Raw genomic sequence first — 27,635 nt, 5'->3', positions numbered from 1 at the left:
TCAAAGTGACAGTGACATAAAACCTAGTACTCATGATCGGACTTGCATTCCCATAAGAGCGAGAACAGCATATAATTAGAGAGAGACAAATAACTACACACTTTAGACACTTTAGCAGATAACTACATCCTGCTCGTGTGACTACAAATACATCCGTGAGTACTAGGATTAGAGAGGGTCTATCTATGGATTTCACTATATTTTATGTGGCAACATTTTTGTCTAAACTAAACGCTTCTTATTCAAGATAACTAAACTTGTTAACTGTTTGAACGATGCATAAAGAAAACGCCGGTATTTATAAAGCATTGCTTGAAGCAGATATTTCGGCAGTATTTACTTTTTTTTGTTTATTTTTCCTTGCTTATTTGTGTTAAAAACTTAACAATATGGAAGATGGGTAAGTGTTTTATGTGTGATTATCACTTTTGCTACATGAAAAGTTTAAAATTTCAATACATTTCTGTAAATGAGACGAACCAAACTTTTGTTTTGGCGCGCGCGGCCATATTGATGGAACAGCTGTTACGCTCTGTGCGGGCTCTGATTGTTTTTATAATTTTACTAATGAAAAAACGTGTAAAAATATGTGAATACAACTCGATAAACTATGGGACACCGTGAATATGTGAAATACAGTGTGGTTAAATATTAAAAGTGTAGTTATGTGTATGTGTTTTCAGTAACAGTCATGGCTTGTGGCTTACATTTCGAAGACAATGACATTTCCACGGAGGAGATGGAATTCCAGGCAAAGTGGAGCAGGTTTTCGGACTGGCTGCACTGCATGTGCGTGGTCACGTTCGACTTGGAGTTGGGGCAGGCTATGGAGAGTGTTTACCCCCCAGGGGTGAAGTTGACAGATCAAGAAAAGTGCAATATTTGTTACTTGGCGTTCCCTGACTCTAACTCGGGATGTATGGGTGATACGCAGTTTCACGTGCGGCTACGGTCACGCGCGCCGCTCTCGCGTCAGCAGTTGCTGTATAATGAGGACAGCGTGCCGACATTACGCGCGGATGCGACGCATTACTGGGGCTTCGTCTATTTTCGTCAGGTTAAAGACCCGTCGCTGCCTCGAGGATACTTCCAGAAGAGCATAATTCTGCTCACGCGGCTACCTTTTATAAACCTGTTCTACAAGGTTATTCAACTAATCGCGCCCAAGCATTTTGAAGAAGGCGAGAGTAGTCTTGAAGCTGCCTGCCATGATATAAATAGATGGCCAGCTCTAGACGCAGGACAGAATGTTCTACTACCTGTTTTGGGCACAGTTTTCCAGTCATACATTCCTAATCAACAAACTGGTAAGATCACACGTTCGGATATAGCTAAAGTAATGTCTCCAAATGTACCTCATATATTAGCTTCTATACAAGATGTTAACGTGTTTGATGCACTGTCATCAGTTATATCGCACTTACATTTGCTTTGGGAACTTGTGCTAACTGCGGAACCTATAGTGGTAATGGCAAGTTCTCCGACAGAGTGCTCAGCACTTGTCCAAGCACTTACACACCTAATCCAGCCTCTTCCATATGCTGCTGAGTACCGACCATATTTCACTATACATGACAGCGAATTTAAAGAGTTCACCAGAAAGCAGTACAACCCACCTTGCGTAATTTTAGGCGTAACAAATCCATTCTTCACAAAAACATTGCAACATTGGCCCCACACTATCAAGTTGGGTGACCCAACGTCTATGAAATCGAAACTGCGAAAAGTTGGTAATATAAAGCTATTAGACACAGCACCAGGTGTCTACACACAATATAAAACGTTCCTGGAGAAAGATAAAGCTATAATCAAGAAGCTACATAATGGGATAAAGTCTGACCGTCCGTCAGAAGTCCAGACTGCAATGGTGCGGAGACATTTGCTAGAACTAACTCAAAGCTTCATGATACCATTGGAAAGGTATATGGCTTCTTTAATGCCACTGCAGAAAAATATATCACCATTCCGAGCACCACCAATACCGAACCCGTTCAATCCTGAGGACTTTTTTGCAACATTACAACAAGCCGGACCTCAATTGACATCCGGTATTAAAGGAGACTGGATAGGATTATACCGAAGCTTTTTTAAAACTCTAAACTTCAGCGCCTGGTTCCATCAGAGGCATAGCAACTTAACAAACAAGCTACATGCTTTACAGCTTGAGGCATTAGCTGAGAGTGACTTGAAACAGTGGTCAATAGGTAAAAAGGAAGTGGAAATTGTGGATATGGTTCTAAAGCTGCGGGAAGTGTTGAAAAATAAGCCGCCGGTAGCAGATAACACTCGGACATTGCTAGCGAGGCGTTTGGATGATCTGAACTGTGTGTTGCCAGAGGATATGAAGAGTATCCTGAATGCAGGATTGTGACACGAAGAATGCTGCGCCTCGAGGCTGAGAGGTTGCAGCGCGGACTGCAAAATTCAGTTGAGCTACTGCAGGGCTATCCCTTGCTGTTAAGAGATTTAATTCACACTTAACAACAGGTTTAAGACGCAGGAGGTGCTGCTGATACAGTGCTAGGTCATCATGAGTGTATTAAACTTGACTCATTGTGCTATCTGAGCATCAAAAGTGACATAATGCAGCTTGTCTCATAAAGTTCTGCAATCAGACGGGTACAGTGACAAATACCACATGTATGTTTATTTTACAGGCTTTTTGTTTTTAACTTGCAAGTTAAAATTGACCCACTTCCCTGTTTCCAATGAAGCTAAAAATTTTCATACATATGTAAGTCGGGTGACAATGCAATATTATGGTACCATCGAGCTGATCTGATGATGGAGATAGAAGGTGGCCATAGGAACTCTGATAAAACAACGCAACCTAATTGCGTTTGGGGTTTTTAAAATTGTCTCGATGAGTATTAGTTGCCTGTAGAAAGAAAAGTACAGTCAGCGATAAAAGCTTGTATCGAAAATTAAGTTGCCAAAGACTTATTTCGCCTTATTACAAAGGAGTAAGGTGCAAAAGTGTAAACATATCTTAGACGACTGTACCAGTGGCGCCGCGTCAGTTTATCCTTTGAACAACCCTGGAGCTAATTCAGCTTAATTTTTCTGAGACCTGTTGGATGTTTGAAGTAAAAGATCTGTAGACTCTCCGCCACTGTTACATCAAAGAAACTTCTTTCATAATGTGAAATTCGATTGCTCAGGGATGGAATGTCACGATTTCGTGGATGGGACATATCGTCAGGTGACAACTAAAACTCAGTAATAACTATCACAGAGCCATAGTGAACATTACTCGCAACAAAACAAGGTTGATTTTTGTTTAATAATATTTATGCAATTGGTGAGTTTTGGTTGTCACCTGGCGATAAGACATGTTGATTTGTGGGTTATGTCGTATTAATTAGGACAATACATAAGTAAGAGTTCTCTGTCATTTTATGTATTCTTAGGCGAAGTATGCCCAGGCCAATGTTGAATGATCGATTCAATCTTGTCTACTACAGTCAGGAGCAATACCTAAGCGGCCACAATGCTCAAAATGTCCTGAACACAATTTTGTTAAGATCATGAATAGAGCATGTGCAGATTATTTTGGACACCTGGCCCGATTAATTACTTTTGCTGCTCACTGTACAGCCGCCATCAGATACGTCGGAGCGGAGCTTAGATGTTCTGATATTTTCGCGCACCTTGGGCGCTCTGATATACACCTGATGATCATTGTACAAGTTAATCAAAAATTATAAAACAACATACAAATTGTCCTTTTCTGACCCTGAATTTAGAATGAATTATCATTGACTTTAATGCTAATTTTATACGGCTTCTTGTAAAAATGACAATGATTAGGCTGTGCTCCATTACAGGTCGTATTTCTCAAGCGATTAGTCGGATTCACACAGAGCGAGCATACTGTTTTGTGCGCGAGGAGATTGCCTTGCCAGTGTAGACGTGCCTCGGCCGAGGCGGCGCGCGCGTTTTCCTCGCTCGACACGCCTATTCTCGAGAATTTTTTTTTTGCCGATTCAACTTCTGTTTTTATTTAAAGCCACTAGTTAAAATGTTCAGTACCCCTAGTGTAACTAAATTTGATTTTGAAACGTGACGTACGCGTTTGCGTTTAGTCTCATTTTGTATGGGTTTTTGAACAGCGCGCCAAGCGGGACGTTTTGGAAAGTCAAAAATCTCATACAAAATGACACTTAACGCAAACGCGTTCGTCACGTTATGATGTCGATCAAAGTTACACTAGGGGTACAGAGAACTCTACTTCCATTGCTACTCAGTAAGGTTTAGTTAGCTTATACAGAATGAAGTAAATACCTTGTTTATTTTCTCACCTTGTTGAAATAACGTTTTCCTGCTATAATTAGGTAAATTAGTTATTAAGTAACTGTAAATAGCTATTATTTCATACAAGTGACTCAGATTTGTTTTTACCTACCGTCGTTAAGATATTGCCAATACACGAAAATGCGTAACACGTAATGTAATTCAGCACAGGACGGCTCCTTAGCCTACTTACGCAGTGGCTTACGTGAGCTAATAAATCGCGAACGCGAAGTGGCGCGGCGGGGCGCGGGTGAATCAATCCTTTGATACCTATGGAAGTGTGCCGCCGCGCCGCTTTGCGCTCGCGAGTTATTCGCTCTCGTATGCCGCTGCGTTAGCATAATTTACTTTCTATAGGTACATCTCGCTCGCACTAATATGCTAGTACCAGCGAGATGCATAGAAAGTAAGTTACGCACAAGCTAGCTAATATGTCAGTGTCAGCCTCGTAGTAACTCGTTGCTTTGACTTTGCCGTAAAGTAAGGCCCTCAGCACACGGAGCGTAAGCGTATCGTAAAAGCGATACGAGTATACGAGACGCGTAGAGTTCTGTACCACTAGTGTATATTTCATTCTATAACGTGACGTGACGAACGCGTTTGTGTTAAGTGACATTTTGTATGAGATATATGCTTTTCCAAAACGTCCCGCTTGGCTGTTCAATTATCAATATTTCATACAAAAATAGACAGAACGCAAACGCGAACGCTCGTCACGCTATCAAATTAAATTTACACTCTGTTCTGGTTCTGGTTCTGGGCACCAAGCTTCGCGTAAGCGTAATCATTTTATAAGTGAAATCTCATAAGTTGAAATTATGGCGTCACTGGCGTAGCGCTGTCGTTCTACGCGCGTATTACGATACGCTTACGCGTCTCTTACGCTCTTCGTATGCTTAGGGCCTTAACCAAACTGTTTGTTATGTATAAAGTGATAACTTGAAATATATTCCTGCCTATATATATATATATATTTATATATATTTTTTATATAGCTCACGTATGTACAATCTTACAGCCATAATTCATAATAAATAAATAGTTAGTCTATGGTAATTTTAATTATTGAAATTAGAGACCAGTGAAATATGGAAAATGCAAGTCTATAAATTGACTAGTCTCTGATTTCAGATGGTAGCTGTACATTATGCTGAGTTTGGAGATAAGATTTTGTGTCAATTTAATGAATTATAATAATTGTACTCCCATATGATATTATTCTGTATAGTTTGTTATAGATATACAATTGGAATTAGTGCAATTCGATCAAATTATAATACAAGTTACTTAAAGTTTTTATTGTATTAAATAAAAATGGGGGTAAAAAGAAACTGCCTATTGAAAAAACTGAATATATAAATATTTCGACAGATTTACACAAGTGTATGAAATTTAATGAATAATGGCAAAATTGTTATTGGTTCACCTAAAAATATTGATTTGATCGAATTTGAAGGCATTTAATAAAGTAGATTTCATAAAACTTGCCTAAAAATAACAGAAGAAACAACATGAACATCTATTTGTACATGTTATAGAAGTCAGACCGTAAAAATTTACATTACATTTGTAGCATTACTACATTCAAATATCAACCTTATTTCCTATGCGAGATGATGCATTCTTGCCTGAGCGCATCACCTAGCCAACCTATAGGTATAATAAGATGAATCTCTAACGCATTATAAAATTACTACTGATTTTGGTACAAAGTATACAATAGTAGATTTTATTAAATATCACTTTTGAAAATAAGTCTGGACAATATACGATCATTTACATTTTTTTGCTTTCATAAGTAGGTACTGAAAAAATTAAAAGCGTTAGAGATAGCGGCAAGTAAATATTAAAACTGAACGACGATCTTTGTATTGGATGCGAATATGTACGTTCGTATTTACGTTACATGTCCGACTGTTCGTCTTTGGGTCAGACTTACATAATAATTAACTATCTATACCAAATTTCAACTTGATTGATCCAGTAGTTTCGGAGCAAATAGTACCGTTTTTTCCTTTTGAGGCACGGAACCCTAACGGCGACTTGATTGGAGTCTTTAATATTTACTGGTCTCTGGCTCTTTAAAATCCAACATTATAATTATTTCTGCGGAAGCAGGCGAGTTAGGCCATAATATATCATAAAATATGGTTGCATGTTCAGGTACAGTGTAATAAATAAGAGGGCATTAAGATAATGTTATCACTTGTTAGTATTATTCCGCCAGTTTTATTAGTTTTCTGTTTTATCAATACGTCCACTTATGATACTTAACTAGCGAATCCACACAAATTTGCTGCCTCGTTGGGCAACTCTGTTGACAAGTGCCACGTCCGAGGCATTGTGGCCACGCGTGTGTTTGCAGTCTTCGCGCGGCAGTTTCCTCACGTGGACCCGCCGTAGCCCGTAGGTACTACCTAATTGTATTATGTCTTTCCATTTGAAAAAGGACCATAGGAATATTAGCGTCAATCCCTTATGCAGTAATAGTCAGACCAAGATAAGTTGGCAGTGATTTTGTTAGCCCAGCCTGTGCAAGTGTTAAGTAAGAGTCATAATTTCATAGAAGTTTGACGTTAAAAATGACACTTGCACTGTCTAGTCTGGCAACTTGGTCCGACTCTACATATCTACGCGTCTGGTTCCTTTATTTCATTTGGAGGCATATTACTAATTAAGATTAATGTAATATTATTTGCTAAATTCTCTCATTTTTGCGCTAAAGGAGCCCACAGTCCGCTAAGCTACCTAATCTAAAGAGTTGACGTAGTAATCTAGGAAAAAGTCAAATACGGCAAAGATAACCAGAATCAACCGTTGAGACATATATATATATTGTCCATATATATATGTATGGACGGACCATACGGGCAATAAGAATGGGGCCAGTACAGCGGTGTCACGCACACGAATTGGAGCCAATCGTGCAGTCTAACGCCACGACGCGATTGGTTGATCAGTTCGCATCGCGCGCGCGATTTGTCGCAACTAGTTGCGTTAGACTGCACGATTGGCTCGAATTCCTGAGTGACACCGCTCAAATAGCTATTCTTAGTGCCCGTAAGGCCCGTCCTTAGATACCTATATGTCAAGAATCAACAGCTTGCGTTTTATTTGCAAGAAGATTAGTGCCAAAATTATAGTATGTTTCTTAAGCAATTTATAACTAATTAGCTAGCAAAAACTACATGTTTGAAAATAATTTTGTTTATGTACATTTTCAGTAAATTGTTTTTAATGTATTATGAGATTTATGAGAATTTGTAATGCAAAAATATATTTTAATTATAAATAATGTTATGTGTAATATTAGGACTATGTATAATGCGTTAAGTAGGTAGTATAAAGTATGTTTTAGGATTGCATTTCCGACCTTTAAGTTGTGCTAGCTCCGTTGCTCAATATTAAATAAGCTTAAAATAATGTTTTTTCTCCACTATACCATAATACCGACATATCCATGAAAACAAGTTCGAAATATCGCTTATAAATAAACCTGAAGGTACGTCTTTACATAGAAACATGTTAGAAGAGCAAACCGGTCAAAAATGAATAAAATAATCTATACTTACTTCACTGGCTCAGTGACGCAAACAGGACCTTGGCCTCTGACACGAGAGCGCCACTCTGCCCTATCCTGCGCCACTTTACGCTAGTTGCGTATTCCGAGGGCGGACAGGTCTTTTAGGGCTTCGTCACTCCAGGGGCAGGGTAGTCGTATAATCTAGGTATTATGATTATATAAAGTAGTGGAAGATATTCTAATTGTGAGAATCTTCCATTCTTTGTATTTAAAACTGCATACCTTGAAGCATAGTAGAGATAACAACTGTTGCTGAATACGGGTAGTACTTATTTCTTTGCAGTGAAGATTCCAAATAGAAATAGTCATTACTTAACTATGTCAATAATGGTAATGACAACCTTGCTTGATTAGATTATTCTCACTTCTATTTTCTACCTGGAGACGTAGCATAATATAGATCGTGTCATTCACGACGACGCGCGCCTTGACTTGTATTGTCATGTTATTAAAGATTAGATTTGACACATCTGCGCGTCATCGTGGATGACACGCATTATAATACTTTCATAAGGTATACCCATTTTTACAGCATATTGGTGTAAAAAGCTGTAAATGAAATAAATGTTTTAATTTTTCAAATAATGAGTTTTATTAAAATTTAACAGGCTGTATAATTGTGCTACTGCATTGACACGGGCTCACGATCGCTGACAGGAACACACTACACATTATTTGCAGGGTCTGATACTAGGTTTGTTTCTCAGTAGGCTGTTCTAGGCCTTACAGCCTACTCCTCTAAACAGTGTAAACTGAAAATTCCACAAGTATAACCTTTCAAGGTATCCTTACTGAATTTCATCAGTTAAAGTCGGCATCTCATCCCATAATCTCCAACCTACATGGTTACATCACCCATAACAGCCAGACCCTGCTTAGACCCAAGCACAGACATGGCTTGACTAAGTACTGTGCACTGAATCATTTGGCTGATTGCAATTAAATCAACTTAAATTAACAGTCTATTTATTTACATATAACTATAGGCGGTGTGCGATCACAATCTGTTGTACTGTGCTTTGCTCCATATATTGTCGTTGTCTGTAACTAAGGTGTACACGCCTGCTAGGGTCAGGCCAACGGCAGCACCGAGGCCGACTGAGCGGAGGCCTGCAGTGCTTTTGTAGATCATGCCAGTTGTGGCGGCTGCGATGAAGGTGTTGGCGGTGTCTTCTTTGTCTCGGACCCAGGTTACTCCAAGGGCGATGCAGGAGTAGAATGATGCAATAATGCCCAGAGTGCAGCCAGTTGTTGTGCCTGAAATATATCAAACAACCAAGTTTTATTTTTAAACTGAGTAGTTTGTCAGGAGCGATTCCTGGCGTTGATTGTTGGTTAATTTTGTATTAGTGATCATTGTTTACCAAATCTGACCTGTAAGTCATATAAGAATAGTAAACATATGAAATCTTATAAGAAAACTATACATGAATTGCATTGTGTAGGTCCAATTGAATGGATATGACTCATGTATATAAAAATAAGTCTAAACAAACTTGGCACTGACCATGTTTCATGATGTAGTTCACAACTTGTGTTCGTCTCACTTTTCCAGTCTGTCCTGCCAGTGTTGTCGCTCGTAGACCTTTATACAGACCAGCCATGCTTCCCAAACCTAAAAATATCCAATAATGCTCGATTTTTATGCTTAAACTTGGTAAGTTAGGGAGCAGCATGAAATGTAACCTTGTAAACAGAAAATTCAGTAAATAAGTTACTAAGTTATGTACTACAATTGAACGTTTACATGTTAAGATACGTGTTGGCTATTTCGCTACTAACAAATAACCGATAAGTAAAGGACTGCGCACAATTATGTAAATAATTTTGAGGTTATAAATTAAAACTTCAATGATGATATTACGTACCTGAACCGGTCATAAAAGACATTCCAATTATGGGTAAAGCTACATTTGATCTTCTAGCTGTAGTGGCCATATGACTGTCGTCAGGGTACAGGAATTCGGGCTGCATTTTCGGTATGTAGTGAGGATCGAAGTTAAGGTACGGGGACAGGGCAGCGCCCTGCCCTTGCGGCTTTTCATCGTTCTTCGGTATCGTCGGTAAAATATCACTAAAAAGGGACATTTTCGTTTATTCACTAATTTAAACTAAACTAAAAACTATGTTACAGCAATCGTGAAGAATTTACGAAATCAAATTCGAAATGTCAAAAGTATGAAAGGTCAGGCCCTAAGTGTTGCTAAAGCCAAAAAAATTAGGAACATGAAGTTGCCAGTGTCATGATAAACAAATTTCACAATTTTCAAAGAAATTACTCGAACAAAATAAATCTTTATGGAAAAATATTATTTATAGCCGGTCAAAGAAGTTTGTTAGCAAAACGGCGCAAATTTAAAATTTTCTATGAGAAGATAACCTTTCGCTGATACATTTCTTTAAAATTGTCGCTTTTTTCTACTGACGGAAATGGCTTGATAGATTATATATACAGTGCTCATTACTTACGTCACGCAATCACGATCACGACAACAATGTATATAGGGAGCGTGCATGAACTGTAGGAGGCAGCACGGGAGCCGTCAGATTTTTGGCGCGAGGCGTAAATGTGATGTTTATTGTTCCGATGTAGCACAAGAGATGGCAGAACCTACTATGCACGAGAAAACACGTGACGTGTAAATGTACATGTTTATGGTTCCGATTCAGGCCACAAGATGGCAGACCCTCCAACGCGCACGGTCCCTATTAGGATCGTATTCCATCTGTCCAATTTCTTTGTACAATGTGCATTGCGTCTCACTCTCTCATTAAGCAAAATGTGAGATGCAAATACACATTGGACCAATAAATTGGACAGATGGAATACCATCCTTAGAGAGTGAGAGCCTAGCATTAAAAGTGCATTACCCGCACCACGTGACTCGTTGCTATTAAGTTTCTTTTAGGAGCTTATATTTATGCTCCGACGCCTTTTAAACGTTATTTTTTTTCATTACAGCGAGGAAAGAACATCCGAGGATGTCAGAAAAATAATTAAAACTGCGAAACTCCACGAATCGGAGCTAACTGAGGTGACCCAGGTGTTGAGGTTCCCTGACGCCGCCAGCCAGAAACAAAACCTCAGTCTGATGCTGCTCGATGCTAATTTGCTGAAAGAAATCGAGGAGGGCAATGAACTGATATTTAAAGGTATAATTTTACAATTAGCTCGCAATCCTTTGTCAATTGGTCTCATACATGTGTAAGAAAGGGATAAAACATAAATTAGGTAACTAAGTAATTGAGGCTAGGGGGGGTTAGTCTTTCTCAGAGTTGCGAAACAATTTCATTTTTCAAACCGGTTTCGTTCATTCCCCCGGAAGATCTCCAAACCTTCAAGAAAAGAGCGTACTCCCATCTTAAATGCCGGCAACGCACTTACAACCCCTCTGGTGTTGCAGGTGTCCATGGGCGGCGGTAATCGCTTACCATCAGGTGATCCGTCTGCTCGTTTGCCTCTATCATAAAAAAGGTTAATTTTGTATTAAGCTGCAACGTCTGCAAACGATGCTATCAAGCTTGGAAATAAAAGTAAAAAAGCGGCCAAGTGCGAGTCGGACTCGCCCATTAAGGGTTCCGTACCATTTATGACGTATTAAAAAAAAGTGGCTGTGACAGAATCGGACAGACAGACGGACATGACGAATCTATAAGGGTTCCGTTTTTTGCCATTTGGCTACGGAACCCTAAAAAACTACTTTCTAGATCTCATTCAAACCAATTTTCGGTGGAAGTTTGCATGATAATGTACATCATATATTTTTTTTAGTATTATCATTCTCTTATTTTAGAAGTGTCTCTCGCGCAAACTATTCAGTTTGAAAAAAAAAAAGATATTAGAAACTTCAATATCATTTTTGAAGACCTAATCCAATACCCCACACGTATGGGTTTGATGAAGAAAAAATTTTTAGTTTCATTTCTAAATATGGGGAACCCCCAAAATTTATTGTTTATTTTTTTCTATTTTTGTGGGAAATCTTAATGCGGTTCACAGAATACTTCTTACCAAGTTTCAACAGTATAGTTCTTATAGTTTCGGAAAAAAGTGGCTGTGACATACGGACGGACAGACATGACGCATCCATAAGGGTTCCGTTTTTTGCCATTTGCCTACAGACCCTAAAAACCTAAGACAGTCAATTGTTCCACTTTTAAATTAATTTGTTTTCATACCCTTTTAGGCGATCCCGAAGAAAACGTCGTCCTCTGCACATCCACCAAAACCTACGACGTAAAAGAGGCAGAGACTTCCAATAGCTTATTATTAGTGCCAGACTTACTTTTCGCTGCCAACACTGGCTTAGATGAAACCATAGCCAATAACTCTATGGATGACTCCGACACCTCCTTTGAAAAATCAAATAATTCCTTAAACAAATCTACCGAATCTGATGAAGGTGACAAACCGCCAAGAAAAATAGAATATAAAGAAGTTATCAACACTTTCTTCACTTATTATGAATTAAAACCGTGCAAACCTCGTTTAAATAAGCTGCAGAAACTACTAGAACCTTCTAGATTCCAAGGTTTAGAGCTGGAATATGCTATAGACAAGTCTACGCTTTTAACTTATGAAGCGATTTTCGAAGAAGTTCAAGCGTCAAGAAAGGAGTTGAATGAAGAACTTGAAAATATTCAGGCAATAGAAATAGACGGTTTTTATAGATTACTTGAGTTTGATTACGAATTTAGAGTTCTATCGTACATGCTCGATCTTATTGAAGAGAACTCCTGGCATCTAGAGAAAATATCTAAAGAAATAACTTTAGACAGTTTAAAAGACTTATGTCCTTTGTCGATTATAGAAAGTATGTTCAAGTTTTATACTGAAGAGTCTGTCGAGGAAGATGGGGTTCAGTATTATAAGTATAAGCAGGAGAAAGTGTGCAGGTTTTTAGCGAGGGTGCTGTTGAAGAGTGCTGGAAAATTTAACTTGACCGAGTTTATGCAGGCTTGGAGGGATTCGGTGCCGGAGGGAATGGTTACAGATGTAAGTCTTTATTTTGGATTTTTTTTCAAATATATATATATATTTTTTATTGTGAAGTATTTGTTTTAATTCTAGAATATTAAATAACAGCTCAACTGTTATATTGGCGCTTAAAATAAACACACGTGAAGGTAGGTATGACGCCGGTGTCTACTAATCTAATGAATATCAAATCTTGAGCAGTTCAATGCTAAATACACCGTGGGCCAATTGAACCCAATTTTAATGGTGTATTCTTGGCCGGAGACTAAAATGTCATACAAAGTTTCCTGATCTCGATCTAGTTTTAGAGATAATGACAATTTTTGTGAAAATTTGTTACTGTTAATTTGTTTACATTAATGTTTTAAAGTAAAGCGCAATTTTTATCTGTAAAAAAAAAACTAATGCGTTGTAATGTTTTTTATAAATATATTTCGTACTTAAACGTATACGTAAACGTGTCATGTGATGACGTAAACGTTATGACCAGGAATACGTGGTTAAAAGCAGGTGCGTCTCAGGAATGGGTGGGTTTAACTGGCCCACGGTGTATAAAATAGTTTAGCTTTACTGTAGTAAGCTTTGTAGTGCTTGGTTGTAGTGTGTAAGTCTGATTAAGCCAAACTACCGAGGATCTTTGAGGCAGATTGAGCTAAAATTTGGCAAACATATGAAACACCGATGACAATGATCTTATGATGGAGACTAAAGGTGGCCTTAGGAACTCTGTGAACAACGCAACTTACTTGAGTTTGAGTTTGTTAAAATCGTGTCGATGAGACTAACTGTTAAATAAAAATACATTTGGTGTTAAAAGTTTGGTGTCAAAAATTAAATATCTGGCGAAAAACTTACGTAGTTTGAGTTCTCTTTTGGTCACACTTTTTAGTTATAAAGTTTCGTTTCTACGCTTTCTAGCTTTTCGTACAGTGACCCGCCCATGATGCCGGTTGTCAATGTCACTGTGCGAGCTTGATAGCAATATAATTATTCACGTGTGATAGAGATAGCAACAGGCGATGTACGTACGTACGTACGTATGTACGTTTATTAGCTAGTACAGACCGGATGGTGCAAAGAGTGCAAAACGCCTGCACACGTTACTGTTTTGGAGTCGCCCCACGAGAGCACGTGACGCCATACTTGAACTCAGCACGTATTCTTAAAATGTCATTACGCAGAGAATTGCATCTTTCATCTCTGTTATTTGGTGTTTTTAAAACGTCTAAACCAGAGTATCTATTTAATAAGTTTAAATTTCGTGGTAGCAGGTCAAGCTTGTATGGAATCAGATCGGTTTGCGATTATTTGTTACTGCCTCGCTGTCACTTTGCCGTTTTCAAAGGTAGTTTTAAATACTCAGCAACAAAATGCTGGAATAACTTACCGCCACCTATCAAAAACTTAAATACAATTAGTACTTTTAAATTAAAACTCAAACAACAACTTCTAGAATTTCAAAGCATGCTACCTCCTGGTACTAGAGTAAAACCGTCGTATCTGTAGTGGTCGAAATCGTTCTTATGCGCCGTTCAACTTTGTTAATCTCGGTACTTACTTATAGTAAAATTATTACATTCATGTTATTTATCTCCTCAATATATACTTTATTACCCAACGTATTTATTTAGCCTAAACATTAAACCTACTATCACATATGTCATAGTATCATACAGTATAATCTTATAAATATATCCATAAACATATATTTGCATACCTATACTATTTTCTACACAAACAGTCTTAGCCATACAGTTTCCGACAAGCAGCAAGTAAATTCGTATTGTACGAAGGGTCGGCCTGAAAACCAGCGTTGTAGTAGGTAAGCCTGCTGCAACACATGCTGAGGTTCGCTCCTTTTTAGCATCATAATTTTAAAAGTTTTTTATATCTACATGTAAACATAAATTTGTGCCTAATTAAGTTTCATTTTAAGGCTTGTAATGTTTTGTAGTATTGCCTGTAAACATGTTTCAATGTGGTGTTAAATAAAAATATTCTATGTCTATGTCTATGTCTATGAAAATCTGTCTGGAAAGTGTCTCTATCCTAGTGCACTTTAGGAGGTATTTACCTTGTAAATACTGCAATGCTGAGTGGAGACCATTTCAACCTCACATCCTTATCTGTTCTGTATTCTTCAACTTCCAATGTTTCTTTTTTAACTGTTGTTGTTGTTAATGTATTTTCTTCTTTGTAATAATTGATGTGTTGCCTGAATAAATATTATTCTATTCTATATTATTCTAAATACTATTGAATAACCTTACTAAAATTTGCCAGGAGTCAATGCTATGGGGCATAGCGTTGGTGGACAAGACCAGCTCTCCGCCAGTAGTGTGGGGCTTCACGGAGGCCGAGCTGCCCGAGAACATCAACGAGCGGTTCAAGGTTCTGTTCCAGGCCAAGCCCAAGTGGAGCGTCGACCAGATATCGCCGTATATCGAGTAAGTGGGTTTTTCCCGTACGCACACAAATAAAAATGCCCACCCACAGATCAAATTATCAATTTATGTCGACGCATCAAATGATAATATGTCACTTTTTAACACCACACCACCACACACTTGCTTTATCACGTCGACAATTCTACGACCATCATATTCGTACAGTGCAACATTAAAAACCTTTCTAAATATGCCAGTGCCATTGGATCATAGAATCAGATCAAGCTAACTCCGACCGCTCTTTTAACCGCCGTAGTCTGATATGTAAGACATACAATATCCAGCTCATTTCACTGCAGTCTGATAAATAAGACAAAACTTCCTACCGGCGGCGATAAAAGATATTAATATCTGCGTCCCTGTCATTCACGTTAAGTTGTATTTGCCTTCCTTCTCCGAATGTAGGAAATAATCAAATTCTCAATTAGCTACTTGACAGTTTTTTGTAAATAATGTCAAACGATCTTGATTTTCCCGAGGATCAAATGTCTATATAGGACTCATGGCATTTAAGCAATAAAATCGTCAGAATTGAGAGATAAAGTCCGACGCTCGCATTCGATGATTAAAACGCCTCTAACAAAATGATAATGTGATGTGACGTCACATTACATTTCTTTGTCCTAAATGTATGGAAGATCAAGAAAATGGCAATTTTGACCCTGAAATATTGCGTTTATGTGTATAGTTGTCATATAATTTATTTTTCAATAAAATGTAAAGAATCGAATGGTACCATATGGGTACCATTTTCTTTTCTGTTTTTGAAAGACAAAATTTTTTTTTTTTGTGATTTTGGAACCTTGTAATTTTGTATAATCTCAATATAATTTTTTAAATTCCACTTTTTTATAATTGATGGCTCATTTTCTATCCACTTAACTAAATTTTGTTATAGTATTCAACATGTGTCAAGTACCCAATTGTTACAGATGTTACGCCACAGAGAAGCTGAACGTCAACGCTCTGCTGACGAAATACGCGCGAGCCTCCACACAAGATGGCGTCAGGGTGTTCTCAGCCAAACATATGAAATGAGTACATATTTATATGTATTGTTAATCGCTAAATAATAAGATATGATTTCGGATGAAATTGAACTTTTTTCGTGACCAAATACGCCGAGCGTTAGTCTCTACGCCCGTCCATCCAAAAAACTTTTGCGTTCGCAAAAAGTGAACCTTGTTGTTATGACTTTAAGGTATCAAGTTGAAGGAGATAGCGGAGAAGCCGTTTTTCAGAGCATTTTCGTAAGTGTTTTGTTTATTCCAATGCACCGACGTATAACCGCATTGGATGTGTCGGCGGCCGATCGTAAGGTCAGCCAGATCGTGAAATTACTAGGCATATCGTGAAACGTTTATTTATTGCTTTATTATTACACAGGAACATTACGATCGGCTGCCGACAGATATAATTGATCGTTGGGTTTAATTAACTAATTAGGTGAACTACTGGTTTGACATTCAAATTAGTACACAAATGTAAAAATAAACGTTTATTTTAAAATCTCATTTCTTATTACAATAAATCATTAGAAATCAATTTGCTTTATTTGAGCATGCTCTTAACCTATTTACATTTCGTCAAATAAATTCTTAATTTGTCAAACAAAAGGTACGTTTTTTTTCATTTGTCAATAAGTCGCTAATTACATTTACATGCAATAAAAAATTGCTCTTATTGACAATTGACAGAGGTGCCTTTTGTTTGAAACGTCATTAATTGCTAAGCACAGCCATAATACATTCATCGATTGACATTTCCTATTCATTCTTCCGATTATCGATTAAAACCTTAATTCGATTCATTAAAACATCGTTAAAATAAACTTACGCTAAATTATTTCAAAGGAATGGGTAGGTACATCGAATACGTGGAATTTAAATGCATAAAAATATAAATTGCCAGAGATCTAAAATTTTGACCAGTTGAATAACGACGACATATTTAAATGGAAAACAAATATTCCAAATTGAAAAAACGTCATATGTCGAACTTACTAAAAGATTAAAGTGCAGTATTGACAGATGTAAATAAATATTAGAATTAATAAATAATACATATTAATTCATACTTACAGTAGGTAATTGATACAGTCCCAAATTGATGCTATGGGTACCTTTACACTACGAAATATTCTAAAATATACACTTTAACGGTTTCTATAAAATATGGAGTATCTGTCAAAACTGCCTCTTTTATTTGTTATTCCTGGTTTATCGATTTTGAACACTGATCAACAGTAAGTACGGTTCAATTTTGCTTATCAACGAATACAAATTATTTTTGTTAGTCTTTCTTTACCGATTATGAACACTGTTCAACAGTGGATAAGGTTAGTTTTCGTTCGTCCACGGATCTTTGGCTTGTCTAAGACCGCTGAATGTTCCTCCTGAGGATTTCCAGCTGTTCCCACATCTGCTTTGGCAGGTCATCGCCCACTTCTTCTTTGAAATACTTTTCTACGGAATCCGCCTGAAGAAAAAAACAAGTGTTAAAATATACGTCAAAACTAAGACCGAGGGAATAAGGGCGTGGTAGCAGATATATTTTGGCAAGCCATTTTCGTCAGTAGAAAAAGGCAGCAAATTTAAAAAAGCGGCCAAGTGCGAGTCGGACTCGCGCATGAAGGGTTCCGTACAATTTAAGACGTATTAAAAAAAAATCTTCTTACTAGATCTTGTTCAACATTTTACCACTTTGGACACACATTTTACCACTTTGGAAGTGTCTCTCGCGCAAACTATTCAGTTTAGAAAAAAATGATATTAGGAACCTAACTATCATTTTTGAAGACCTATCCATACATACCTTACACGTATATGTTTGATGAAAAAAATTTTTTTTAAATTTTATGACGTATTAAAAAAAAAAACTACTCACTAGATCTCGTTCAAAACAATTTTCGGTGGAAGTTTGCATGGTAATGTATATCATATATTTTTTTTAGATTTTTCATTCTGTTATTTTAGAAGTTACAGGGGGGGGACACACTTTTTTTCACTTTGGAAGGTTCTCTCGCGCAAACTATTCAGTTTAGAAAAAAATGATATTAGAAACATTAATATCATTTTTGAAGACCTATCCATAGATACCCCACACGTATGGGTATGATGAAAAATTTTTTTTTTTTTAATTTCATGACGTATTAAAGAAAAACTACTTACTAGATCTCGTTCAAACCAATTTTCGGTGGAAGTTTACATGGCAATGTATATCATATATTTTTTTTAGATTTTTCATTCTGTTATTTTAGAAGTTACGGGGGGGGGGGACACACTTTTTTTCACTTTGGAAGGTTCTCTCGCGCAAACTATTCAGTTTAGAAAAAAATGATATTAGAAACATTAATATCATTTTTGAAGACCTATCCATAGATACCCCACACGTATGGGTATGATGAAAAAAATTTTTTTTTTTTTAATTTCATGACGTATTAAAAAAAAACTACTTACTAGATCTCGTTCAAACCAATTTTCGGTGGAAGTTTACATGGCAATGTATATCATATATTTTTTTTAGATTTTTCATTCTGTTATTTTAGAAGTTACGGGGGGGGGGGGGGGACACACATTTTACCACTTTGGAAGTGTCTCTCGCGCAAACTATTCATTTTAGAAAAAAATGATATTAGAAACCTCAATATCATTTTTGAAGACCTATCCATAGATACCCCACACGTATGGGTTTGATGAAAAAAGATTTTTTGAGTTTCAGTTCTAAGTATGGGGAACCCCCAAAATTTATTGTTTTTTTTATATTTTTGTGTAAACATCCTAATGCGGTTCATAGAATACATCTACTTACCAAGTTTGAACAGTACAGCTCTTATAGTTTCGGAAAAAAGTGGCTGTGACAGAATCGGACAGACAGACGGACATGACGAATCTATAAGGGTTCCGTTTTTTGCCATTTGGCTACGGAACCCTAAAAATGTAGGCACGAATGTTTGTGCTCCCATGGAACATGGAAAATTTGAATTTCGTGCCTTTTCCTATTGACAAAGTGTGTTTGCCAGATTATAAATGGACGAATCGAAACGAGCGGTCACGCTTTTACACCATTAACCCTTTGAACACCATGTCTATCGCGCGCGGCGCGTCATAGTGAACCTTGTCGGAATGCACGAAGGTTGGTATTGGGATGTTGCTTCGCGCGTCAGTTGAAATTTTTGGCGGTAAGTGTGTTAAATTAATATATGACCGCCGATCTTTACTACTCACACAAGCTTCATCTACCTACTAGGTAATATATCAGTCAGTAAAAGTAAGAACCTCACCTCCTTGATCCAGAAATCTTTCGGAATACTAAACAGCTCCTTCATATTGATGTCACCGAGGCCGTCCACGGGCAGGGCTCCGGGGGCCGGCACGAAGCCCAGCGGAGTGTCCACGTGGCACGGCTGCTCGTCGCAGCGCCGGAGCACCCAGTCCAGCACGCGCGAGTTCTCGCCGAAGCCCGGCCAGAGGAATTTGCCCTGGAAGATTAGGATGGTTAACATCATATACAAAGCGTTCCTCACTTGAAAAACAGAGATTACATTGACAGCGAACCTTGTAACATCTACAAGAGTTCTTTTTTAAGCGCAGCAAGCAGTCATGGATTCTTACTACGACATCAGGTGTTTTTGGCGCCCAAAAGGTAAGGTTTGGTTTTGGCCAGATTGACTTAGCCCAGATGAGAAACTAGGCCTTAGTAGGTATTAATCCGGTTTTTTTTTTCGATGATTTTCCTTAACGACTACGACGTAGCGTGACGAGCGTTGCATAGCAGCTAACGAGTTAAGTAAACGTTACATACCTGCTGGTCCTTCCTGAACCAGTTGACGTGGAAGATCTTGGGCATCTTGCGGCCAGCTCGCGGCATGGACAACCAGTGCTGGAGGTACTCCCCGAAGTTATATCCGAAGAACGGACGCATGGCGAATGGGTCGTGCATCACAACCTTGCCCTGGAAGGAATTGGATGTTGAAATTTTTTATGTTGCACATAAATAGAGGATTTTTAGATGAATTCTGTAGTCTGTTTGTGAGGCTAAATAAATCCTACTTAGATATAGCTTAGATATACCGGAATTAGGCCGTACCTAGTACGTACCAAGATAAATCTTTATTTAACTATCATATCTTCATCAAAATGAAATGCTTTCTGCTTGCAGGTAAAATAAAATATTTCTGTAGTTGGTGTAAGAAAACTTCAACAAAATACGCGAACAGTGAGAACCAATTCCAAGCACTAGTCAGTCATCATCACAAGAGGAATGTCTTCTGGGCTCAAAGTTTTCGTTTAACTTACGCTGTGCTCAGCGGCAGCAGTGGCCTCCGATCGCATGGCTGCCCCATGAACACGCCATGGTCCCAGTCCCTCGCCTCCACGACTAAGGGGACGCCTTCAGGGCGCCGCCCCCCGAGCAAGATGGCGGAGATGGGGACGCCTTCGGGGCTCTCCCAGGCGTCGTCGATCATGGGGCATTGCGCCGCAGGCGTGCAGAATCTGAGGGTGAAACGATATTGTCAGACCTGGTTATATTCTGACCGAATTTTTTTTTTCAAAGTGCCCCCTTAAAAGTTAGGAAAAACTCTAACTTTTGGTTTGTTTCTCAACCTAAGTGAATAGGTACCGATATTACGTACTACGTTGATTCTAGTGACGTAATCCCTACCTGGCAGTACCTTTATTTAATCCCATAGATACCAATGTTGTATTTCCTTAATTTTATCGTCACTCACGTCCAATAGTCTTTTTTTAGGGCTATCGGCACATCCAAAGACAATACGGCCCTTTAGCTTAGATGCGTTGGCTCCTAAAATTACCGAAAGATTCCATTCAGCCAACTAACTAACCAAGAAATTGGAAGATGTAAGACGATGGTAAATCTAGACGCGCTCAGAGGTCAGTTCTCTAAGCAACTAACCTAGAATTGGGGTGCGCTGCAGGCGTCTTCTTGCTCGGGTCCCATGGCTGCCCCTTCCAGTCGGTCAGGCTCTCGGGCGCCGGACCCATGCCTTCCCACCACACACCACCATCTTTGGTCTCAGCCACGTTCGTGAACACCGTGTTTTTGAATACTGTTGCCATTGCTATGGGGTTGGTCGCTGCAGACGTTCCTGTAAGAGAAATAACAGAAATTCTTATAAGTGAAGGAATAATTATACATTTCCGCTACACTTCATTACTTAGGTAACTATAGTTGCATTGAGTTAACTAAAGACCTGTTGGTGTTGAGTCACCAACTGGAAGCTACGAGATACCGATATCTCCATAATGTTATGGCTTTTGTGATAAAGAGTTTGGAATAGAGCCGATTATAATAGAAACTTGCGTCTTAATAAAATATCTTATTTTATACTAGATAAAATAAAACATCTGTAACAACCTGGAGCGACTCCAAAGAACCCATTCTCCGGATTAATAGCCCGCAGAACGCCGTTCTTGTCGAACCGCATCCAGGCGATGTCGTCACCGACGCACTCCACCTTGTAGCCGGGGAGGGACGGCGTCATCATGGCCAGGTTGGTCTTCCCGCAGGCCGAGGGGAACGCGGCTGCGATGTAGCGCTTGCGGCCTTGAGGGTCAGTGATGCCAACGATCTGCAGAAATTAAGGTAAATCAGACATCAATTGGATGGAAATCCACAGAAAATGATACTGTGCAAATCAGAATTCATTCGGATTGTTAATCTTCGAGTTCTGTAGAACAAGGTACTGTAATGTTATAAAATAGGCAAGCGCCGGGAATCAATTAGGTACCTACTAACAATAATCGCTACTGGTGCTCAGCGTCAGCGTTGTGTCAATTGAGGATTAACGTCATGTGGAGATTTTTTATATGCTACACAATGCGAGCTAGCTCTGCGACCAGGTCTGAGGGTGCCAGTACGGTAAAATGATCAGATCTCTGGAGTATGATCATAAGCTGACAGAGTAGCGTAGGTATATAGTCAATAGAATAACGTACCAGCATATGCTCAGCCAGCGCACGAACTGCTCGTCGCTCCGTAGGACTTCTAGGACTTTGCTGCCTGTTGGGAGATTGTAAGAATTTACCTTTTCCTAGTAACCGTTATTAAAAATTTTATAGTAGGTATGCGTTCATATTTACATGATAAGTACAGTTTTGACTACAATTGACAGCGAAACCGGGCCAATTAAAAAAATAATGGATCCCAAGTTACAAAGCTGTCCTTTAGACCCTACCTTGATCGATAGATCATTTGTAAATAAGTAACAATTAATTAATGGGTGGTCCAAGATATCATCTTCGGGATTTCTCAGAAAAAGGGTATCCCATAGAGTTTGGCTAGAATATTGGGTTCCCATGAGATTTTATAGTAAAATGGCATAAACCAGTTAACCTATACCTAAGTAGATACTCGTAATTTTTCTACTGGGACCTATATCTTCGAACCAACTTCGAACTGATGTTTTTTTTCTTTCAAAGATGCGACTTACCGATCCTCGTCATGACCCTCATGGAATACACGACGTACGGCGAGTCGGTGATCTCCACGCCGATCTTGGACAGAGGAGAGCCCACCGGACCCATGGAGAATGGGATCACGTACATGGTGCGACCTAGAATAAATACTTGTTATTATCAGAACATAAAAAAGTAAGTGGATAAAGATACTTTAGCAGAAGAGCGTGTACCATCGTCCACATCTACTGTCAATTCGTAAGACGTTGATATAGAATCGTAAGTGTATGCAATAGACGTGGAGTTTGAGAGACGGAAAATTTGTTTGACAACAGTTAGCATATGGCAGCTCTCGGCGGAGGGAGCTAGAGATGCTGGCTTATCTCTCAGCCACCGTCCTCTCCCCATCTCATAGTTGTTAGGTACGATATAATTCTTCAACAAAGACTTTTGCCCAGCTCTGGCCACTGGTACTACGTCAGATGAATGTGACTGTTTAAAGGTTTAGTTAGAAATGCTGACTTACCTCTCATACATCCTGGGAATCTCTCAGCCACCGCCCTCTCATAGTCATTAGGAGCGATGTAGTTCCCCAACGCGGATTTCTGCCCAGCTCTGGCCGCTGGCACTACATCGCGCTCGTGTTCGGAGCAGATGAAGGTGCGAGATTCTACGCGAGCCACGTCTGATGGGTCCGTGCGGGCTAGGTAGCTGTGAAAGTAACATGGTTTAGAGTTCATGCCAATCATGTCATGAAGAAATACTTAAGGGTAAGGTTTTCACTTAAAAACAAAAAAAAACGTAAGTGACCCGTTTAAGAGAAAATTATTGCCTAGAGATGGAAAGAGGCATTTTTCGGCGAAGTAAGTGTACAGTCAGCGTCAAATACTTGTACCGTGTACCGAACTATTTGGCCACTTTGACTGCTACAAAGTATTGGACGCTGACTGTACAGTACAAGGGATACAGAAGTGCCCCCATCAAATCGAGCAAAACAATGGCACAACCGTAACATCGTTATCTCGAAGCCATTTAGCAATTCCTGTAATTTTGTGCTTGCTAAAGCTTAAATAAATATAAGGCTCCTCACCAGTTGTCATACTGCGGTAGACGACGCAAGGTCTCCTGCTGCTGCATGAGTCGCAGCAGCGCCGCGGCCTCCGACTCCGACCCGTCGCAGATGTGTACTTGCTCCGGCTGGCAGAGGGCAGCACTGCGCTCCACGAAGGCTCGGACCTGGAAAAGGTAATTATTGAGATGCTGCCACAATAACTCTCTTATGGGAGAAAATCTGCAAAAGTGTCCAGCTGTCAGCTATAAATAACAAATCTCTCCAAAGTGGCGCTAGAGTAGCTCTATGAATTTAGCCGTTTTTGACGCATTGAAGGTCAATTATTTGTAATTTGTTATCAAATATTCTAGAGGTGACTATGGCGCCACTATGGGTTTTTTGGCGGACACTTTTTCATACACATACAGTAGTGTTCTCCTTAACTCTACCCTCCATAGTAACACAGTGGACATTTATACGTAGTTAGACGATTTTGATAGCACATGCAGTGCATGTGTTATTTATACGTCACAAATAATTTCATAGAAGTTTGACGTTAAAATTGTTAAAAATAATACTTGCGCTGCGTGTGCTATCAAAATCGTTGCAGACTTGTCTTGGTCTGACTCTAATAATCTATTCGGTGACGCAGATTGAATTCCAGCTACGCTACATTTCATTGTTTCAATCTGTAAACAAATATGGTGCTCGAGGATAAACAGGTTTCAAAGAATTTCCTGTATACATGTTAACGCGCGTCAACTTACTTTATTTGCTTCACGGTACTTATCGTTGTTTCTTTCAATTTTATTCAATAATAAAAGTGAAACTAATACATTAACACATGGCTAGAAAGATGACAAAGAATTAAAAATATCACGTAAATACTAAGTATTAAGTATTCGCGGTGACGCAAATTCTTTGTTGCTAAAAATAACACATTGATTCGATACACTTCCGAATTTTATATTAGGATCTCAACACTATAGACAGAGCTATTCGTCATGTATAGTGTTTCTTTGTGTAGTCTGTAGTTCAAAAACATCTACACTTCAATAACCAACATCTACCTAAATCTAATTTTGAGGTACTAATTAACCTATTTGGATCACCTATTCTTGCAGGCTCATATATCAGTCACAATTTTCTTATCAAGAGACTATTAAGTTATTAACTAGTCTCAGTAGGTAGGCAAGTATTTAGAAACTACTGACGCTGGCTGCATATTGGAATATGTAATTACTCATACTCATACGCATACTCATTTATTCATAAAGTTAATTTACATGTCAAAATAAAACTAGATTAAAGTTAAAACTAACTTAAAATTAAAATTACAATACAAATTAAAACAAAGCCTATTTACATTTAAAATTAAGATCAGAAATTAGACTCAGTATCAAAATATACATAAAAATAAAAATAAAATTAACAATGCAATGAGATCAAATTACCTAGTCTTGGTCCTTTATCAATGCCAAATATTCATCGATTGTATGTGTAAAGTCTTAGAAAAACTCGTTCTCCGAGGTTGATAACTGAAGGAGATGGTACTGTACGACGCCATGTGTTTTGTGGTAAATGAATTGTCAATCGTCAACTGTTGAAAACTACTAGTGACCGCATAGGGAAGTACGGTAGACCCGTACATCCCTATGTGATTCGCTGCCAAATTCGAAGTACATATTCGTAGGTACGAAATTGTCTTTACACACATACTAAGTACACCCAATGAATCTATTATTTAATTCTATTACCTACTTTAGCACAATCATATAGACTATGATACTTTGATTTCATTCGACTCTGTTCTCGGATAAAACAGATCTTTGTTCTCTCAGACTCTAGACTCTCTTATCGTTTCTGGGTATTCATTAAATTTAAATACATCTGGAACACGATAATTAGACGCCTACCCTACTAACCTAACGTTTTATCTGTTTACCTATTTGGCCAATGAAACACGTGTTTAATTGTTTCGTTACTAATGCCAATCGACCGTGATAAAAGGATCGTCATAGTCCTTAGTCTAGTTATTGAAATAAATAAATCAATCAGGCGAAAACTTATATACCTACTTAAGAGCATTGAAAACGGGGTACTTTATGTGAACAGTTTTTATTGCACTTGATGTTTGAAGATGTGCTTTATAAAGCGGATATTGTATGTTTGTTTGTTTGCAGAATTTTTGTTCGATTGCAAGGAAAATTTACAAAAATATCCAATATTTTAGGTTATTTTACCGTATTTGTTCAAGATTAAAGAAAATCGTACTTGGGCCGGTCGAGGGCGCGGGCCTCGCCTGTCGGGAGCGCGCTGGTGAGGGGCGCGCTGGCAGGGTTAGCAGTTTGTATGGCAGATTTTGAACTTTATTGCTAAGTTAATAAGGGTCGTAATAGATGATTTGACTTTATGTTCTAGAGCATAATAAGCAATTTTATGTCGCTTACACGTGACATCAATGACAATTTTACGAGAAGTGAAAAATAATTAAAATTACCTTAGGTGTCAGAGCCGCCAGTTGAGGCAGTTTGGCGCTGCGCGGGGCCGGCGCATGCACAGCGCGGCTGCAGTTTAGGGCCACTTGGGCGCATCTGAAACAAATAAAGTGTTTGTAATGCACAACAAATGAAAATAAATTTAGAATCGGATTTACAGTGTAAATAAAGGTAGCAACAGTCTCTTCTAGCCAATCTTAGGGCAGAAGCAGATAACGTTTTATTAAGTAGTGCACGAATAATATAACTGCATAAGACTCATTTTAAATTATACTGCAGCACATCTTCCGTAGAAATCTGACTAAGTATTATATTTTTCAAAGTTAGCTGTGTCATCTGTATAAAATATACTTAGTTGTAGCATCTTTGCCTGTTTCATATTAATACATGTGAAATATTTAGTGATGGTCCTAGAACGCCTCCCTGAGGTATTCCGAAATACAGGTTAGTAAAATCGCTATTGTTATCATTCACTGGGGCACTTTGCCGGCCATCATACAGAAAAAAATACGAACTAGTTGAACGCAAGACACCTGATGTAAAGTCTCTAACTTTGTCACTAGACTCGTAATGGAATCATTGTTAAAAGCCTCAGAGAAATCAGTTTTGATCTGAGAAGATTGAGCCCGGTAACGCGGTATAAGGCAACTTTATGGGTTTTGCTTGTTCTACATCGCGATAACTAGGTGTGAATTTTTCGAATTTGTAGCTTAGAATTCTAGAATCAAGAACATGAAATTACTTGATTAAATTAATTAAATTAATACTAAAGTTATCATGAGATAGATGTGTTTATGATTGACTACAAGACGCTCGCTTCGTTCGGCCTATTAAAGTATGCGTTTGCATGTTATACAAAAAAAAACACATTACAAAGAAAGACTGAATAAATGTGACGAAAATTTTAAATTTACCATTACAGAAAATCCCTATGATTGTAACTGTCTATTTCAGTCAATGAATTAATCAAAAATTTAGTCTTTGATTCATAATTATTCCTTAATAATTATGAAGTATTCTTTCATGCTACTCGTGCCAACATAGTCAGAGGTTAATAATCATGGGTTAGCTACTCACTTGGCAGACTGCCTGACGTAGTCTTCAGGAACCGACTTGAAGTGCAGCATTTTGAAGGAGTTTAAAAAAATACGAAATAATTAAAGCAAATACCGTTCACTGAATTAAAATAACAGAAATAAATTAATACTTTTTGATTAAAAAGAAAACTAAAACTACAACAATTGCTAAATTTCTTCTGAATTCGTGAAACTAAATAGATACACGAGCCATCTATAGTATGCGATTGTATTTAATTTATCACCCATTTAACGACCACAAGTGCGTGCGCGTTTGAATGTGGAATAATT

The 27,635-nt window shown here is 38.3% G+C and overlaps 4 protein-coding genes across 4 annotated transcripts; 2 read left to right on the top strand and 2 right to left on the bottom strand.

The window, feature by feature from the left end:
- The first annotated feature begins 179 nt into the window (after window positions 1-179).
- LOC133530080 (sister chromatid cohesion protein DCC1) lies at window positions 180-16,846 on the top strand. The gene is made up of 5 exons (XM_061867910.1): window positions 180-400; window positions 10,839-11,029; window positions 12,064-12,872; window positions 15,138-15,301; window positions 16,234-16,846. The coding sequence occupies exons 1-5, from the start codon at window positions 390-392 to the stop codon at window positions 16,337-16,339; spliced, it is 1,281 nt and encodes a 426-aa protein (XP_061723894.1). The 5' UTR covers window positions 180-389; the 3' UTR covers window positions 16,340-16,846.
- LOC133530079 (protein DENND6A) lies at window positions 466-8,461 on the top strand. The gene has a single exon (XM_061867909.1). It carries the CDS (start codon window positions 692-694, stop codon window positions 2,369-2,371), a length of 1,680 nt encoding a protein of 559 aa, XP_061723893.1. The 5' UTR covers window positions 466-691; the 3' UTR covers window positions 2,372-8,461.
- Window positions 8,444-10,074, bottom strand: LOC133530088 (mitochondrial import inner membrane translocase subunit Tim23). Its single transcript, XM_061867921.1, has 3 exons — window positions 9,745-10,074; window positions 9,384-9,491; window positions 8,444-9,133 (listed from the first exon to the last, which is right to left on the bottom strand). The coding sequence occupies exons 1-3, from the start codon at window positions 9,962-9,964 to the stop codon at window positions 8,874-8,876; spliced, it is 588 nt and encodes a 195-aa protein (XP_061723905.1). The 5' UTR covers window positions 9,965-10,074; the 3' UTR covers window positions 8,444-8,873.
- On the bottom strand, window positions 16,787-27,635 carry LOC133530094 (phosphoenolpyruvate carboxykinase [GTP]-like). Its single transcript, XM_061867927.1, is given in 14 exon segments — window positions 16,787-17,779; window positions 19,584-19,781; window positions 20,105-20,254; window positions 20,599-20,639; window positions 20,642-20,796; window positions 21,218-21,410; window positions 21,680-21,893; window positions 22,261-22,279; window positions 22,282-22,324; window positions 22,755-22,877; window positions 23,246-23,430; window positions 23,810-23,955; window positions 26,271-26,364; window positions 27,346-27,635. Coding segments are annotated over 14 exon segments (1,716 nt in total). The 5' UTR covers window positions 27,396-27,635; the 3' UTR covers window positions 16,787-17,674.

This window comes from Cydia pomonella, chromosome 22 (assembly GCF_033807575.1).
Source record: "Cydia pomonella isolate Wapato2018A chromosome 22, ilCydPomo1, whole genome shotgun sequence".
NCBI classification, from domain to species: Eukaryota; Metazoa; Arthropoda; class Insecta; order Lepidoptera; family Tortricidae; genus Cydia; species Cydia pomonella.
The sequence above is the reverse complement of the archived record's forward strand: the minus strand, read 5'-3'. Positions and strand labels throughout refer to the sequence as shown.